Source organism: Bemisia tabaci, chromosome 4 (assembly GCF_918797505.1).
Source record: "Bemisia tabaci chromosome 4, PGI_BMITA_v3".
In the NCBI taxonomy this organism is placed as follows: Eukaryota; Metazoa; Arthropoda; class Insecta; order Hemiptera; family Aleyrodidae; genus Bemisia; species Bemisia tabaci.
In genome coordinates this window covers 55,956,863-55,973,167 of record NC_092796.1, presented here as the reverse complement: position 1 = coordinate 55,973,167, position 16,305 = coordinate 55,956,863, and the positions used below count along the sequence as shown (strand labels likewise).

Below are 16,305 nucleotides of genomic sequence, written 5' to 3'. Positions count from 1 at the left end.
TCTAACGCTCATGACCCCCATTTTGAATGTATTTAAATCAAAGGAAATGGAGATGTTGCATGTGTGAGGAATTTGCGATTTGACTATGGATTCTTATGTAAAAGTTCGCAAGAAACACGATGATGCCACTGGTTTTCTCTGAAATTAACTCCCAAGCTCAAAAAAAGCTCTCAAGTTGAGACCAAAATGGAGGGGATATCCCACGCTATCCTGAGAGTCCACCTCTACATCAAGACAAACTCTCCATGCAAAGGTAGGGAGCAAATACATTAGCAGTGATGCCGTGTTTTCAGTTTTAGAGTCTCCAAATAAAGTGGCAGCCCTGTCAATGTATCTGCTCCCAATCTTTGCATGGAGAGTTTGTCTTGATGCAGAGGTGGACTCTCAGGATAGCGTGTGATATTGCCTCCATTTTGGCCTCAACTTGAGAGCTTTTTTTGAGCTTGGGAGTCGATTTCAGAGAAAACTAGTGGCACCATCGTGTTTCTCGCGAACTTTTACAAAAGTATCAATGGTCAAATCGAAAATTCCTCACACATGCAACATCTCCATTATCTCTATTATGGCATGGGCCCCGCCATCTATGTACCCTTATGGGTCTCAGGGTCCAAGTCACGATGAAGATAAATTATTTCGATCTAAATACGTCCATTTGTGGTAAGGCTTAAGCATGGACATAAAAACAAAGCCTTTAAGCAACAAGTCCTCGTCATCAAATCTGTCCTCAAAATGAACGGTTACATTCTCAAAACGCCTAAAGTATATGAATAGCTCTTACTATAAACATTAAACATGTATTTTTTTGGTCAAAATTGTCATTCAGAGCAATGAAAGGGAGCGGTGGTGTGACCGCCGTCCACGGGCAATCGAGCCCCGTTGATCATACTGGCATTATCAGTCAGCAGAAACAGTACCGGGTTCACAATGTCCTCAATCTCTGCAAAATCAAATAAAATTGCATTAACAATCAGAATGGAGATTTTTGAAGTTAGCACAACTTTCAACCGCTATTTTAAGTACCTTGAATGCTTTGACTAGTTTTCTCTTATTTCACGGCCCAACACCAATTTGACGTAGATTACTTTTTATGTTTCCTCGTATGAATTTATCGTTGTATCAAGTGAATCATAGTCGACTTCTTTCGTGTTTGTCTGTCAATAATCATCACCCAAAATCTTCATTATTCTCAAATAAACCGCGTGGTTACAGTGTTAGATTAATAATTCTGCCTCGTTTTGCAAAAAGGAACCACTGTTTCCGGCTAGTTTTGAAAAAACCCGAATATATCAACGGTGAGACTTCCAATCCACGTATCTCGTTCGCTATGTTTAATCTCCGCTCCTGCTTTAGTTTTTTTTTTTTTTTTTTTTTTTTTTTTTTTTTTTTTTTCAAGGGGAATCGACAGTCTCTGATGCTTTCACCGAATAAATTATATACTGATGCTAAGGTACACTTTTTTCAGGTTCTAATTGACGGATTTTCAAAAACTTATTTGGATTTTGAAAATCCTGAAAATTTAAATTTAAGGTCCTTGATTGGGTTCCTCCTGGGAGAAGGCGTTGAGGACGCCCAATGAGAGGTTGGAGGGGCGGGATTGAAACAGAAATTTTAACGTGCTCGATGCCCGAAGGATTATGGTTCGACAGAGGGCAGGGGAGGTTCCTGTCGTAGAGCGCCAAGGATTGCTATAAAGCGACTTATATCAGTTATAGGACATTTCGTCAACGATTTTTTGTCCGCGCACCTTGTTTTTTTTTTCAAGTATAATTTACGTCCACGCGTTTTTTCGGCACGGGAGTTTTGGTCCATGTGCCAGTTGAGACCCAAAGTTAATTGGCCCACATGTAAATACAAACGACAATTGCTCACGACGTTTTTGGATGAAAATGTATAATGTCTTGGAAGAATGAGGGGTTGCTTGTTTTTTTGTTTTGTCTGTTTGGTCCAACGGAGAATAATATATAGTTGAGAGTTTTGGTAAAAATGGGGGAGCGTCAATTCCATGAGACAAAATTGACTAAAACTCTCTACACCTCTTTGGTGTAACAGGACTTAATTATCCATCAAGAAATTCCCACCTTGTCATACCTGAACCAGATAAACCTCTATATTTGCCTCGGCTAAAGGCTCTTAGATTTTTTCTGTGTATGATAAGTATCTTGATTTATTTTGCGAGGAAAGATCTGTACTTTTAAAGGATGCCTGTCATTCTTAATACGTTCAATTTCATGTAATACTGTGCAACACCTCTGTTGTGAAATAGTTGCTTCAGGAGCCGCCGCACGGCGGGCGGGCGGCCAGCGCGAAATGCGCATTGGCGCCTACAAACCTAAGTGGATACTTCAAGCATTGTGCAATGCGTGAAGTATCCACTTATGTTTGTAGGCGCCAATGCGCATTTCGTGCAATGCGTGAAGTATTCACTTAGGTTTGTAGGCGCCAATGCGCATTTCGTGCAATGCGTGAAGTATCCACTTAGGTTTGTAGGCGCCAGTGAGCCTCTCGCGCTGGCAGCACGCCGCTCCGCTCTGTTAGGCTTTAATAGGTATTTATACTCGCATAGTCAGCGTTTTTTAACTCATGATTTTGAAATGTTTGCACACTCTGCATTGATTATTCTCATTTAAATTGATGGGAAAAAAATATGTATCAATTTATCAAAGGAGAATAATAATATAATGTGTGTTTTTTAAATATTGGTGGTTCCGTGTCAAATTTAATGATTTCCAAAACACTTTAATTTTTTTTTTATTTTACATTTTGTGCTTTTATTGTGCTGCAGCGAGGTGTACGTGCAACCAAACGCTCAAAATTTGACGTATTTGACTCTAAAAGATCGATGTGCAAATGGGTTAAAACTTAAGATTGCGTGCTTCTTGGTTTTTTCCCTCTTTTATTCATTTTTGCAGTTTCTGTCGGCACAACTGCGGCTCATTGAGATTAATGTCGCTTGGAAAAGGTTTTACAAATATTTGTCACGTTTTAGAAATATAAATGTTTTCAAAATGAAGTAATAATTTCGTAAAGAAAAAATTAAAAAAATAAAAAAAGCACCTATACATATAGGTATAAGGTATATTGTACATCGAATATTTTAAGGATAGAAATAAAACCAAATATTCACCAATGACAATTTAAAAATATGATTCAAAAGGAGAAAGTAATAACATTTCATTTAGAAAATGAGCGACCATAACAACACCTCTCTCTCTCTCTCAATTTCTCATTTCCATATTGTCAATATAATTTTACATACCGACTGAAATATAACGCTTGGACCAAGTCACTGCTGCTTATTTTACGTGTGGGCGTAAACTACTGGACAAAAACGGTGCGCGGACAAAAAATCGTTGACAAAATGTCCTGAAACCCTTATATCTATGTAACATTTAAATTTTCATATTTTGTTTTTTAAAATCAGTTTAAAAACTCACTTGAGTGACTAGGTACAAATAAAGAGGAGATTTAATTAAAATATGGGTAAACAAGGCTAAAAAATGATTAAAACACTAAAAGGCAGGACGTTTCGAGCTGTTACCAGCTCATTTTCAGCTGCAAAAACACATAAAAACAAGTAAAAATTTAATGGCGACCTGACCCCAGCCGTTATCACGTAACCACTGGAATTCAGCACCGAACATCCGAGGCAGACATAGTGGCCGCCTACACACCAACTAATGTGGAAGATGGGTAGGCAACCCCTGCTCCTACTAAAATGAGCTGGTAAAAGCTCGAAACGTCCTGCCTTTTAGTGTTTTAATCATTTTTTAGCCTTGTTTACCCATATTTTGATTAAATCTCCTCCTCTATATTTCGGGCTATGTTTTTGTACTTTATCGTTACTAGGTACGAACCTGCAAATCTACCCAATGGAATCCTATTGAGCATCGGTTTGGCCCGACTGGGTTCTGACCACCACTGTCAAAGTGTCCTGAAACCCTTATATCTACGTAACATTTAAATTTTCATATTTTTGTTTTTTAAAATTAGTTCAAAAACTCGCTTGAGTTACTAGGTACGAACCTGCAAATCTACCCAATGGAATCCTATTGAGCATCGGTTTGGCCCGACTGGGTTCTGACCACCACTGACAAAATGTCCTGAAACCCTTATATCTACGTAACATTTAAATTTTCATATTTTTGTTTTTTAAGATCAGTTCAAAAACTCGCTTGAGTTACTAGGTACGAACCTGCAAATCTGCCCAATGGAATCCTATTGAGCATCGGTTTGGCCCGACTGGGTTCTGACCACCACTGACAAAATGTCCTGAAACCCTTATATCTACGTAACATTTAAATTTTCATATTTTTGTTTTTAAAATTAGTTGAAAAACTCGCTTGAGTTACTAGGTACGAACCTGCAAATCTACCCAATGGAATCCTATTGAGCATAGGTCTGGCCCGACTGGGTTCTGTCCACCACCGACAAAATGTCCTGAAACCCTTATATCTATGTAACATTTAAATTTTCATATTTTTGTTTTTAAAATTAGTTGATAAACTCGCTTGAGTTACTAGGTACGAACCTGCAAATCTACCCAATGGAATCCTATTGAGCATAGGTTCGGCCCGACTGGGTTCTGTCCACCACCGACAAAATGTCCTGAAACCCTTATATCTATGTAACATTTAAATTTTCATATTTTTGTTTTTAAAATTAGTTGATAAACTCGCTTGAGTTACTAGGTACGAACCTGCAAATCTACCCAATGGAATCCTATTGAGCATAGGTTCGGCCCGACTGGGTTCTGTCCACCACCGACAAAATGTCCTGAAACCCTTATATCTATGTAACATTTAAATTTTCATATTTTTGTTTTTAAAATTAGTTGATAAACTCGCTTGAGTTACTAGGTACGAACCTGCAAATCTACCCAATGGAATCCTATTGAGCATAGGTTCGGCCCGACTGGGTTCTGTCCACCACCGACAAAATGTCCTGAAACCCTTATATCTATGTAACATTTAAATTTTCATATTTTTGTTTTAAAATTAGTTGATAAACTCGCTTGAGTTACTAGGTACGAACCTGCAAATCTACCCAATGGAATCCTATTGAGCATAGGTTCGGCCCGACTGGGTTCTGTCCACCACCGACAAAATGTCCTGAAACCCTTATATCTATGTAACATTTAAATTTTCATATTTTTGTTTTTAAAATTAGTTGATAAACTCGCTTGAGTTACTAGGTACGAACCTGCAAATCTACCCAATGGAATCCTATTGAGCATAGGTTCGGCCCGACTGGGTTCTGTCCACCACCGACAAAATGTCCTGAAACCCTTATATCTATGTAACATTTAAATTTTCATATTTTTGTTTTTAAAATTAGTTGATAAACTCGCTTGAGTTACTAGGTACGAACCTGCAAATCTACCCAATGGAATCCTATTGAGCATAGGTTCGGCCCGACTGGGTTCTGTCCACCACCGACAAAATGTCCTGAAACCCTTATATCTATGTAACATTTAAATTTTCATATTTTTGTTTTTAAAATTAGTTGATAAACTCGCTTGAGTTACTAGGTACGAACCTGCAAATCTACCCAATGGAATCCTATTGAGCATAGGTTCGGCCCGACTGGGTTCTGTCCACCACCGACAAAATGTCCTGAAACCCTTATATCTATGTAACATTTAAATTTTCATATTTTTGTTTTTAAAATTAGTTGATAAACTCGCTTGAGTTACTAGGTACGAACCTGCAAATCTACCCAATGGAATCCTATTGAGCATAGGTTCGGCCCGACTGGGTTCCGACCACCACTGCCGACCCAGCGGAGTGAGGACGACGACCGGACAGACGCAGTTGACGCGGACGTTGTGTTTGCCCAGCTCCAGCGTCATCGCCCGCGTCATTCCGTCCACGGCAGTCTTCGTCCCGCAGTACACCGTATGATTCTCGTAGCCGAACTGCAAAGTCCCAAAAACCAAAATCAAAATTATTTCCAAAGACTTCAGATCGCTGAGGCTCTGCCAGAGACAAGACACCCTCCACTGACCTCTTGGCGACAAGCGGGAGCTTTTACTATCCGGGGATTCAACAGTTCCTTATGGACAATTATAAGGGAGCAACAGTCATCACCCTAATTTCGGCTGTTGACCTACCCACATGGTCGATGATGAGCTTCGGGTGACGTCATGAGCCAAACAAGTTTCCTAAACTTCGGCCATTTTCGGCTTGTTTGCGAAACGAAACTGCCGACACGTTGTTGAACATCAACCATGTAGGTAAGTCAACAGTAGAATGCTCAAGTCCCGAAAGTAAAAGCTTCCGCACCATGGCCCAGATACTAGTGGAAGGTCTCTTGTCTCTGGGCTCTGCACCGCATCCCTTGCTGAAAACTTTTTACCCTTTATGAAGCAGTGAGTTCGAAAACACACCAACTCGGGTTTTTTTTCAATTTGCACTTTTTTACGGTTTAGTAACACTTATGGATAGAAGCATCTGCACGCAAAAGGAATTTTCTAAATTGCAATCGGAAGTGCTCGAAACAACGACGGAAAAAGGGAAGAATCCAAGTATTTCATTGGAAATACCAATTTTTTGCCATTTCAAGGGAAACGGATGACCATCCGATTTTGCGGGGTTTTTTTCGGTTCAGTATACCTTGTACCAACAAGTTATATAAATATTCAAGCGTTATTCAGGTCAAAAAATATACACTTTTCAAGACGAACTATGAAAAATCAGTATCTTCTGAAAGTCGGTGAGAACGAAAACACACCAACTCGGAAATTTTTGAAAGCTTAATTCTCTGTCATCAAACATGGTGTATCGATTTCAACTTGGTGCTTTACAAAGTCTCTAAGTACTTGTCCTTTGGCATCAAAAAACATTTTCTTAAACTAACTTCTTCGCCCGCTGCGCAGTTTTAGGTGTTTCCTGAATATTTTTTTTCCGAGTTGGTGTGTTTTCGAACTCACTGATTCATATAATAACATCAATAAATCTTCCCCGGTCATTGATATTTAATTCATATCCATTTGGAATCGAAAGCATCAACACCATAACTGCCGTGATAGCGAAGAGAGCAGTAAGGCATTCCTGTATGATCCATGATCAGAATATACTTTAATGTGTCTCGAGGTTCATCCCAGCATGCACTTACTTCTCTCTTCGGTATCACGGCACACTGGAAAAAAAAAAAACCACATTGGATCTACAGTCCAGACTCTTAAAAACATCGACAAGAAAAAGGACTCTTGATTCAATCAGAATCTAGCTTAAATCAAAAGCAAAGCCTCTTAATTTAAGCGGATTTCTTTTTGATTCAAGCAAAAATCCGATTGAATCAAGAGTATTTTTTCTTGTCAATGTTTTCAAGAGTCTGGACTCTAGATACAATGTGTTTTTTCCAGTGTGTGTATCAAGTTTAATAATGAGCCCGCTGGACGCACCTGAAAGTCGATCCAAGCCACTGAGCACCTCGACGATGACGAAAGCCTTGCGGTTCTCCGGGGTGGTGAGCAAATCAGTGATCCTCCGCCACCCATGGCCGCCTCGGGCGGCGAGATACCCTCGGATGGCGCCGAGCTCGGCGGGGGTGGGCGGGCCGCCCCGGAGCCAGATGAGGGAGGTGACGGCTCGCTCGGGGTGCCCGCGTATGATGTGGAAGTAGGGCGACTCCGGGCAGGACGCGAAGAGGACGAGGAAGATGACGGCCACGGCGCCGCAGAACACGGCGGTGCTCCTGATGGACACGTACGGGCCCACCGCGTAGACGAGGATGTTGCCCAGGAAACTCAGCACCTGATTCAGCGCGCTCAAGATCCCCCGCACCTCCGGCTCGCTGATCTCCGCGATGTAGATCGGCACCACCGTGTGGCTCCCTCCGATCTGAGGATGCGGAGAAGAGAATCATAGTGGTAGGATAATCCTCGCTTGCCTGGCAAAAGGACATAACTACATTTAGAAATGAGCCTGGAAGAGCATTGAGTTTTATCTACTACAGGCTTCATCGCGAAATGTAGATACGTTCTTATGACGATCAGGCGACACTGGAAAAAAACACATTGGATCTAGAGTCCAGACTCTTGAAAACATTGACAAGAAAAAATACTCTTGATTCAATCAGATTTAAGCTTAAATCAAAAGGAAATCCGCTCAAATTAAGAGGCTTGGTTCTTGATTTAAGCAAAAATCCGATTGAATCAAGAGTATCTTTTCTTGTCGATGTTTTCAAGAGTCTGAACTCTAGATCCAATGTGTTTTCTTTCCAGTGTTCTCATGCCAAACACTAGCGTTAGATTATTAAGGCCAGAAGATGTGACTGAGAAACATGAAATAGCTCCAAAAATACGACCTAAGTGAATTTCGTAAATCTTTTCGTTTCCAGATTCGCAATATATTCACCAGGAGGTATTTTTGAATTCGTTGTAAAACAAAAAATTCATTAACGCAAAAAAATTTGAGGGAATACATTTTTTCTGTAATTTATGGAGATAAAAACACACAAGAGTGGGCGAAAAGATAGAGTATTATTAGTGTATCCCTTTCCAGACCAAGCAAAAGTGACAAAATAACAAGGACTTGGCACATTTCGAAGCGTTGGATTCAAATGACTCTTTCAGACATTAGAAGAATGAGATCTGTCATCCTTTATTGGACCAGTAGTGTAAGCCGAACCCTAAAAAGGTCTCTTCCTATGATAGCAGTAATCCCGCTCCCTTGTTTTAGAATACGGCTTATCTGTATTATTCATTTCATTGATGAGAAATTGCTTCCATATTACCGTGCAAATCAATGTAATACATCTTGCACAAATGAAAAAAAAGTGAATATAAATGTTGTAAAATTGACAGCATTGGTTAGAGTACACAATTATGAAAACATTATTGCAGGTACCCTTGAAATCTTGAAGATATCATCATGTCACCCGACCATGGACACTTGAGAATTTAATTTACAATTCTTTTTGCATCTAGAACCATCATCACTCCCAGAGTCAAGCCTTGACTTTAAACTGCTCTCAGCCGACGAGAATTACATATTGTTTGTACAGTAGGTACTCAACTTCATCCACTCTCCTCTGGTTAGAGCTCCATGCTTACGATCGTCGTACAAGACATTCCCGAGAATATTCATTGAAGTGTAAGAATGCATATCGAGGGCTATGGCACAATACCACCTAACTGACAATTTTGGTGAAAACGAGTTAGCGACTTTGCCGCATTATTCAGGATTAAATACGGAAGCTGATGTTCTTAGTTTCTTTCAATTCCACATGGGAGCGCTGTAAAGACGCTGTAATGTATTAACAAAGTTGCAAATCTAACTACAAAATTGCAAAAATGGCGAAGTTTCTTGGCTGCATAACGTTTGCGCACACTTTTCTTACCGATAACGTTTGCGCACGCTTTTCACGAATATCATTTGCGCACACTTTTTACCGATAACGTTTGCGCACACTGCACTATTTGGCAACGCTGCAATGATGCTCCAGTAGTATCGCTTCGTGATAAGACAATTCAACGGACGGATAATTTATAAACGGACGAGGGGAAATTTTCATTTAAATAAATTCCAATAAGCAATCAATAAGTAAATGAATAAATAAGTTAATAAGAAGAAAATAGAAATTAAATGAAGAAAGTTAAGAAAATAAGGTACATGGTTACTCACAGATTTTTCGCTGTTACTTCAGCTAAAAATGCTGTGACTGTCTTCACCGGAACCATCTTTAGTGCAAGGACGGGTTTTAGGGCTGTTTTTAGGGCAGGTTGCATTTGAAGAGCAAGTTTCATCAGCACCATTTTCAGAAATGAATTCATCAGGCTCGTCTGCATTGAAAGAGTCATTTACAGCCTCCGGGTTATTTTCTTCGTCTGAATCATTTTTGTCGGGGTATTTAACTTCACGAACCATTTCCAGAAACTCCGTAATTTTCAGGTCCTTATCGAGATACGAATTGGTTAAAACAATAATTTCATCATCTTTTTTTTTGTTGATCATTCCGTTTAGTGAACACCTCATCATTTCGCACAGATTTAATTTTCAAAGACACTATATTCTGAGTGTTAAAAAATTGTTGAGAGGTTTCGTAGACATTCGGATGATGATAGTAACAGCGAAAAATCTGTGAGTAACCATATATCTTATTTTCTTAACTTTCTTCATTTTCTATTTTCTTCTTATTAACTTATTTATTCATTTACTTATTGATTGCTTATTGGAATTTATTTAAATGAAAATTTCCCCTCGTCCGTTTATAAATTATCCGTCCGTTGAATTGTCTTATCACGAAGCGATACTACTGGAGCATCATTGCAGCGTTGCCAAATAGTGCAGTGTGCGCAAACGTTATCGGTAAAAAGTGTGCGCAAATGATATTCGTGAAAAGTGTGCGCAAACGTTATCGGTAAAAAAAGTGTGCGCAAACGTTATGCACCGAGTTTCTTCTTTGTCCTGCAAAATCGTCAGTTTGCAGATAGGCGGTATCGTTCCTTAGCCATCAATATGGCTCATTGACTATGCAGGCCCAGAAATTTGCACCATCTTGACAACGTTGCAATTCAAATGGATAAGCTGCATATTATGTAAACACACTTATAGATGCCGCATACATATTTAGTGACGCATTTTTACAAGTTCTCCACTTTTCTTTTTCAGCCGCAGATGTAATCAAGGAGCTCTTTCGATAAAAATCTGAAAAATTCATCGGAGAGTTTAAATATCTGCTCCCGTACACGTCTTTATTCTTGCATGCAGTCTAAAGGAAGTCGGCTCCCACGTAATCAATTTCCTTCAATATCCGTGAAAAGGCGTTGTAAGTCTATATATCGTTATTGAAAAGACTTCGATACCCTTCTTTAATCATGAACTCTAGGACACCCTGTAAATATCGCAGCACCGTGGCACCCCCTACTTTTACGAGTCGCCTTTGATCATAGTGCCCACCCAATTGCTGTGATCCATGTAAAAAATAACACGGGGCTTATTTTTAATCAAAAATTTCTCGAAAACAAGGATTTTACACGTCCAAGATTTCAAAAATTAACTCCTCAGATTTTTCTGAAGATGGGTAATGCATAACACTTTTCTCTCAAACACACCAAATAGCTGACCAAATAGCTGGACCTGGATTTTTTTTTTTTTTTCAACTTGAAGTTACTCAAGTTAAATTCCAGGTCGAGTTAAGTGTATTTGAGGAAAAAATGTCCTGCATTACCCATCAATCTCTTCAAAAAAATCTGGAGAGTTAATTTTTGAAATCTCCGACGCGTTTTGTCCTTGTTTTCGAGATATTTTCGATGCAAAATAAGCCCCGTGTTATTTTTCATGAGGGCCCCAGCAAGTGGACACCAGGCAGAATGGCCAATCAGAAACGACTCGTAAAAGGTAGGGGGCGCGGGGTGCCACTCAGCTCTCAATTTGTATTGCGACTCTTGTTTACTCTTTGCTAACCGTGCCACTGTTGGACGATCCCTAGTAAAGTCGATCAGCATGATATCATAATGTATGTATATAGGCCGATTCTCCGATTTGATATCCCTGATAAAAATTGGCAATAGAATCTGTGTTCCAAAATACCATAGACCTACAGCCGGCTGTAAGATTTCCAATAGCTTCTCTAGCCGGCAACACAATTTCTTATAGCCTTTTATAGCCGATGGCGACTAAGCAACAGCCTGGCGATAAAGTGTATGCTAAACGTTACTAATTACGGATGCTAGGACTTAGTGAGTTTTTGGACTACCGCTCTCTTTTTGGGCGGTAGTATCTTGATTTATTTTGAGAGGAAAGCTCGGTACTTTTGAAGGATGCCTGCCATTCCTAACATGTTAGAGCGCCTGCAATTTCGTATGATACTGTGCAATACCTCTGTTGTGAAACAGTTGCTTCAAGCGCCGTGGTACGCTGCGGCGCCGCGCGGCGGGCGGGCAGCCACCGCGAAACGCGCATTGGCGCCTTCAAACCTAACAGGGATACTTCACGCATTGCGCAATGCGTGAAGTATCCCTGTTAGGTTTGTAGGCGCCAGTGCGCCGCCGCTCCGCTTTGTGTTAGGCTCTAATATTTAATCTCGTAGAGTCAGCGTTTTTCAACTCATGATCTTTGAAATGTTTGCACACTCTGTATGGATTATTCTCATTTTAATTGATGAGAAAAAAATATGTAGTAGAGGAAAATATAATGTGCGTTTTGTAAAGATTAAGGTGATTCCGTACAAACTTAAGGATTTACAAAGCACACGCATTTCTACACAATTACTCATAGCCTTTTATAGCCGATGGCGAAAAAGCAACAGCCAGGCGATAAAGTGTAAAGCCCGGCGATAGGAACTATAGCCCGGCTGTATAATTTTTTATCGCTTCGTGTAGCCCGGCCGTATGATTTATTCCACTTTCTACAGCCAGCTATATAATTTTCTATCGCCTTCTTCAGTCGATCATAAGAGCTCCTACGGTATTTTGAAACGCAAGTTCTATCGCCAATGTTTACCAGGAATTGGTATGATATCGGCATATTAGTATAATATCAACATATCGATGGCTAAAGTACAAAACCACGCATCTCTACTGCTGTGTTTCAAATTGTCCGCTCCTATTCTATTTTTTCGAGGTGATGTCTACAGAATATGCTGCTACTGATTAAAAAAAATCAAGGGTGTTTTTCAAGGAATCACGTTGACTAGTTTTCCAAGGAAACAGTAAAGTTTACGTAACAAGAAGTCTGCAACGTCGCAAACGGAGATATGTGGTTTCGTACTTTGGCCAGGTCATCGATATCAGTGTGATATCAATTGCATTATGCAAAAAGGAACCAAGAGCATTCCAATATTGCTAGTATTGTGCAACTTACAATCTTTGCAATGAAGTTACTGGAATTGTGCACAAAAATTAAAGTGACCAATTTTCGTCTTGAATTTATAGTTATTGGGAGTTAAGATAAAATTTGTTTGGGTGATCAGTGTTTATATTTGCAAGGTAAACTCATTTGCACAATCTTAGCGACATTGGAATGCTTTTGGTTCCTTTTTGCAAAATGCAATCCGTATGAGCGCGATATCTCACTTGGATCAAGTCCCAACTTGGACACCTCAAATTAATTGTGGCAGTACCCCAATAAATTAGGTTACTAACCCAAATGTTGCGTCCACACTTTTAGGGGATAACCCCTAACACTTATATTCTGTGCTTGCTATATCATACTGATATCATTCTGGTTTCCCTGCAGACATGTTATCATACTGATATCATGTTAAGCCGGCATTACATTATACTGATTTTTTATTGCTGATCAACATCACTCAAGTAGCCCTAAGTGCTGGTCACACGCTCAAATTTCCATCAATTTCCGATCAAATGGTGACTGGTGCGCACCATCTACCATCAAATTTCTGCGGCCTGCAAAAATTTGATGGTAGATGATGGAACTGTGGGGCTCATCCTTCATCTGATTTCCACACAGCCGTGCTTATATCATGCTTATTTCAATCAACACGCTGTTTTAATTAATTTTACTCATCAATCTAGATAACTCTCGACCGCCATCTTGGTCATCATTTTGATCGGAATTTGACGGAAATTTGAGCGTGTAACCAGGCCACTAGATCCAGCCGAACGCACACGCTTACCTGAGAGTATGTCTTATCGCTCAGCGATTATCGAGAAGGGGCCACCGAAATGAATGATAAATTACCCAGAGTCCAGCAAAAAGTCGGGCCAGTATGAGCATCTCGGGAGTGGTGCTGAGGTAGATGAGGCCGAAGGAGATGACGGGCAAGACCCCGAGAGCAAGGAGACTGGCCTTGCGACCGAGTTTGTTCATCATGAACCCGGCGGGAAAAGGACTGAGGAGGGTCCCGACGTGAAGCGCGGTGACGAGCCATGTCTCCTGTTCGGTCGTCAGGTGGATCGGGGACCCGGGCTGACGCAGTTTTTTCAACGTGGGAGCCGGCCAGCCATTTATCATACCTCCCACTAGCGTTGCCAAAGCGCCTGTGGCACATTAAAAAAATTAAGAGCACAACATCAGTAGCTTTTATTTATCTATGATTTTTCATTAATTTGCTACTCGCTCACATCTTCTGGGGGGTCAGGATTCGGAATCGGAAGAAATACAGTGTGAGCGAGCTCATTTTGATATCACTCGTGGGGATTAAACACATCCCATAAAAATAAAAATAAAAATAAAAAATAAAATAAAATAAAAAAAATCAATAGCTTGCAAGCGTTTACTAAATGAAAATTTAGAGTAGGGAGAGTTGATTTAATGCTTTAACTCACGGAAATTTCCATTTCGCCTTCAATTTTCAAGGTAGGCCAGAAAACAACCTCTCACAAAGCATTGGAATCCGAGGTTGTGTGAGCGCTGTCCGCTGTCGTCTACATGTATTGCCTTTTAAATTGGACCGCGTTTAGCAGAAAGGAACCAAGCCACATCAGATATTGCCAAATTTAATTGGGCAATTTAATTTTTTACATGAAAACGGTTGTGCGGATTTTGGTGCAAATTTCAGTTAATTTTCCGCATAGTACGATGCAAATTCTTAAAAATATTCAAAGGAGTCCGCTCAAAACTTTTTTTGTCAAATATAGAATTGTCGAGTTCAATTCGGCAATAGCTGATGCGGCTTGGTTCCTTTTTGCTAAACGCGGTCCAATTATACGTCAACCTCGTGAATTTGAATTTGGCTCTGTTTTTTCTTATTTAAAACAAAGGTTGGATTCACTAAAATAAGACATGTGTTTAGAATGTGCAGTTTGTAAATTTCAAGGTTTCCAGTAAAAAAATAAAAATAAAATAAATTAATGAAATAGAGAGGTGGAAGAAGAAGAAAAAGGAGGAGGCGGAGGAGGAGGAAGAAAAAGAGGAGGGAAAAGGCTGTTTTTTTTACTCAGAACGATCCTCGATTTGCAATCGTGGTGAATCATCGGGGCACCTCTGATCTCAGTAACCACGGATGATTGAAGCATTCGGCAATAAGCATTCAACGATAAAACCATATCTTATGTTCGCATTTACAATCATGTGGCCGTTGTCAGAAGTGTATTTATTTATTTTTTCTTTCAACTACACAAGGCTTCTTTTTAGCCTTTTTACAAAAACTATTATAAAAAAAACCAATGACAAGTGTTTGATTAAATAGAGAAGACATCAGTAATACTGAGATTCACTGCCCGCCGCTGGGAAAATTTGATATTCGCGATAATCACGAATTTTATTTGAACACGCGTGACACAGACTATAAAAATAACTTTTATCGCCAGAGATTTGGATGTTGTGTGCGGCATATAAACTTTGAGTTAAGTCATTCATTTATTTAGTTTTGCCAGCCGGCGAGAGAAAAACCTATCTTTTTTCCATTCATTCACCTCTCATCAACGCGTGCCATACGCTGCGAGAAAGTGTGGATTCGGGTTAACTTCAACGGCTCCTCAAATATTGTATTTTTACCATGAAAATGCAATATTTTTACATCGTTTGGTCAAAAAATGCAGATTTTAAACGGTCATTAACACGAGTCCAACTTGCGAGAAAGGTAGGTCGTTTGCATCTCAAAAAAATTGTAACTCATTTCAATTTCATTTCAATGAGACGAGCCCCTTCAATTAGTGAACAGACAAAATACACAACACTGCAATACAGTGGCAATAATTTTTCCTTTTAATTGCTCTTTATTGCAATCTGTACTACTTGGGTGGACTTAAAGTTTGAATACACCCTAAAATCGACGTGTTTTGAGGCTCAACTCAGCAAGGTAAGACAACGTTGCGATACTTCATAAAAAATTCGGGTTTTTTCCCCACAGTTCCGTTACCAAGTATTCTAGAGTTGTGTGGTCTGTTTGGAACCAAAATACTGATGGCTACCGTATCATTCACAATACAAGTAGAAAATTCATCTCTCCTTCTTCCCCTTAACGTACTTCATGAGAAATTTTTGTTCTTTTTCTTCTCTCTTTTAAGTTCGTGATATGAATGAGAGGGATAAACTTACAGGCTACTGCTGCAATCAACTGACGCTTTATTCCGAGTGCTAGACACATGGCTCGCCGCAACTCCAGAGGCACTCGATAGTGACGACTCCACACAAAAACCAACTGATAATGAGAAGAGGAGAATTTTTCTCGATGATCGTGATCCCTGCTCAGTCGTCGAAATTATCAATTGTGACGTAGCTATTTTCGCAAGTCACCACGATCCTTGCGGATCTGGCGGTTGTTGAACCACCGCTAGAGAATAACGTCATAATATTCAGATCGCGGAAGTTTGCGACCAGGCATGTTTCATTTCCTCAGAAATAACATCTTCACAGATTTTAAAGGCAGCATAGTTGGACTATATTTTGCAATTAG

At 39.8% G+C, this 16,305-nt stretch overlaps 1 protein-coding gene across 1 annotated transcript; it reads right to left on the bottom strand.

Moving 5' to 3' along the window:
* Window positions 1-815: 815 nt before the first annotated feature.
* Window positions 816-16,091, bottom strand: LOC109039334 (facilitated trehalose transporter Tret1). The gene is made up of 5 exons (XM_072299650.1): window positions 15,948-16,091; window positions 13,647-13,945; window positions 7,403-7,841; window positions 5,704-6,051; window positions 816-937 (listed from the first exon to the last, which is right to left on the bottom strand). The coding sequence occupies exons 1-5, from the start codon at window positions 15,994-15,996 to the stop codon at window positions 816-818; spliced, it is 1,257 nt and encodes a 418-aa protein (XP_072155751.1). The 5' UTR covers window positions 15,997-16,091.
* Between the last annotated feature and the right edge of the window lie 214 nt (window positions 16,092-16,305).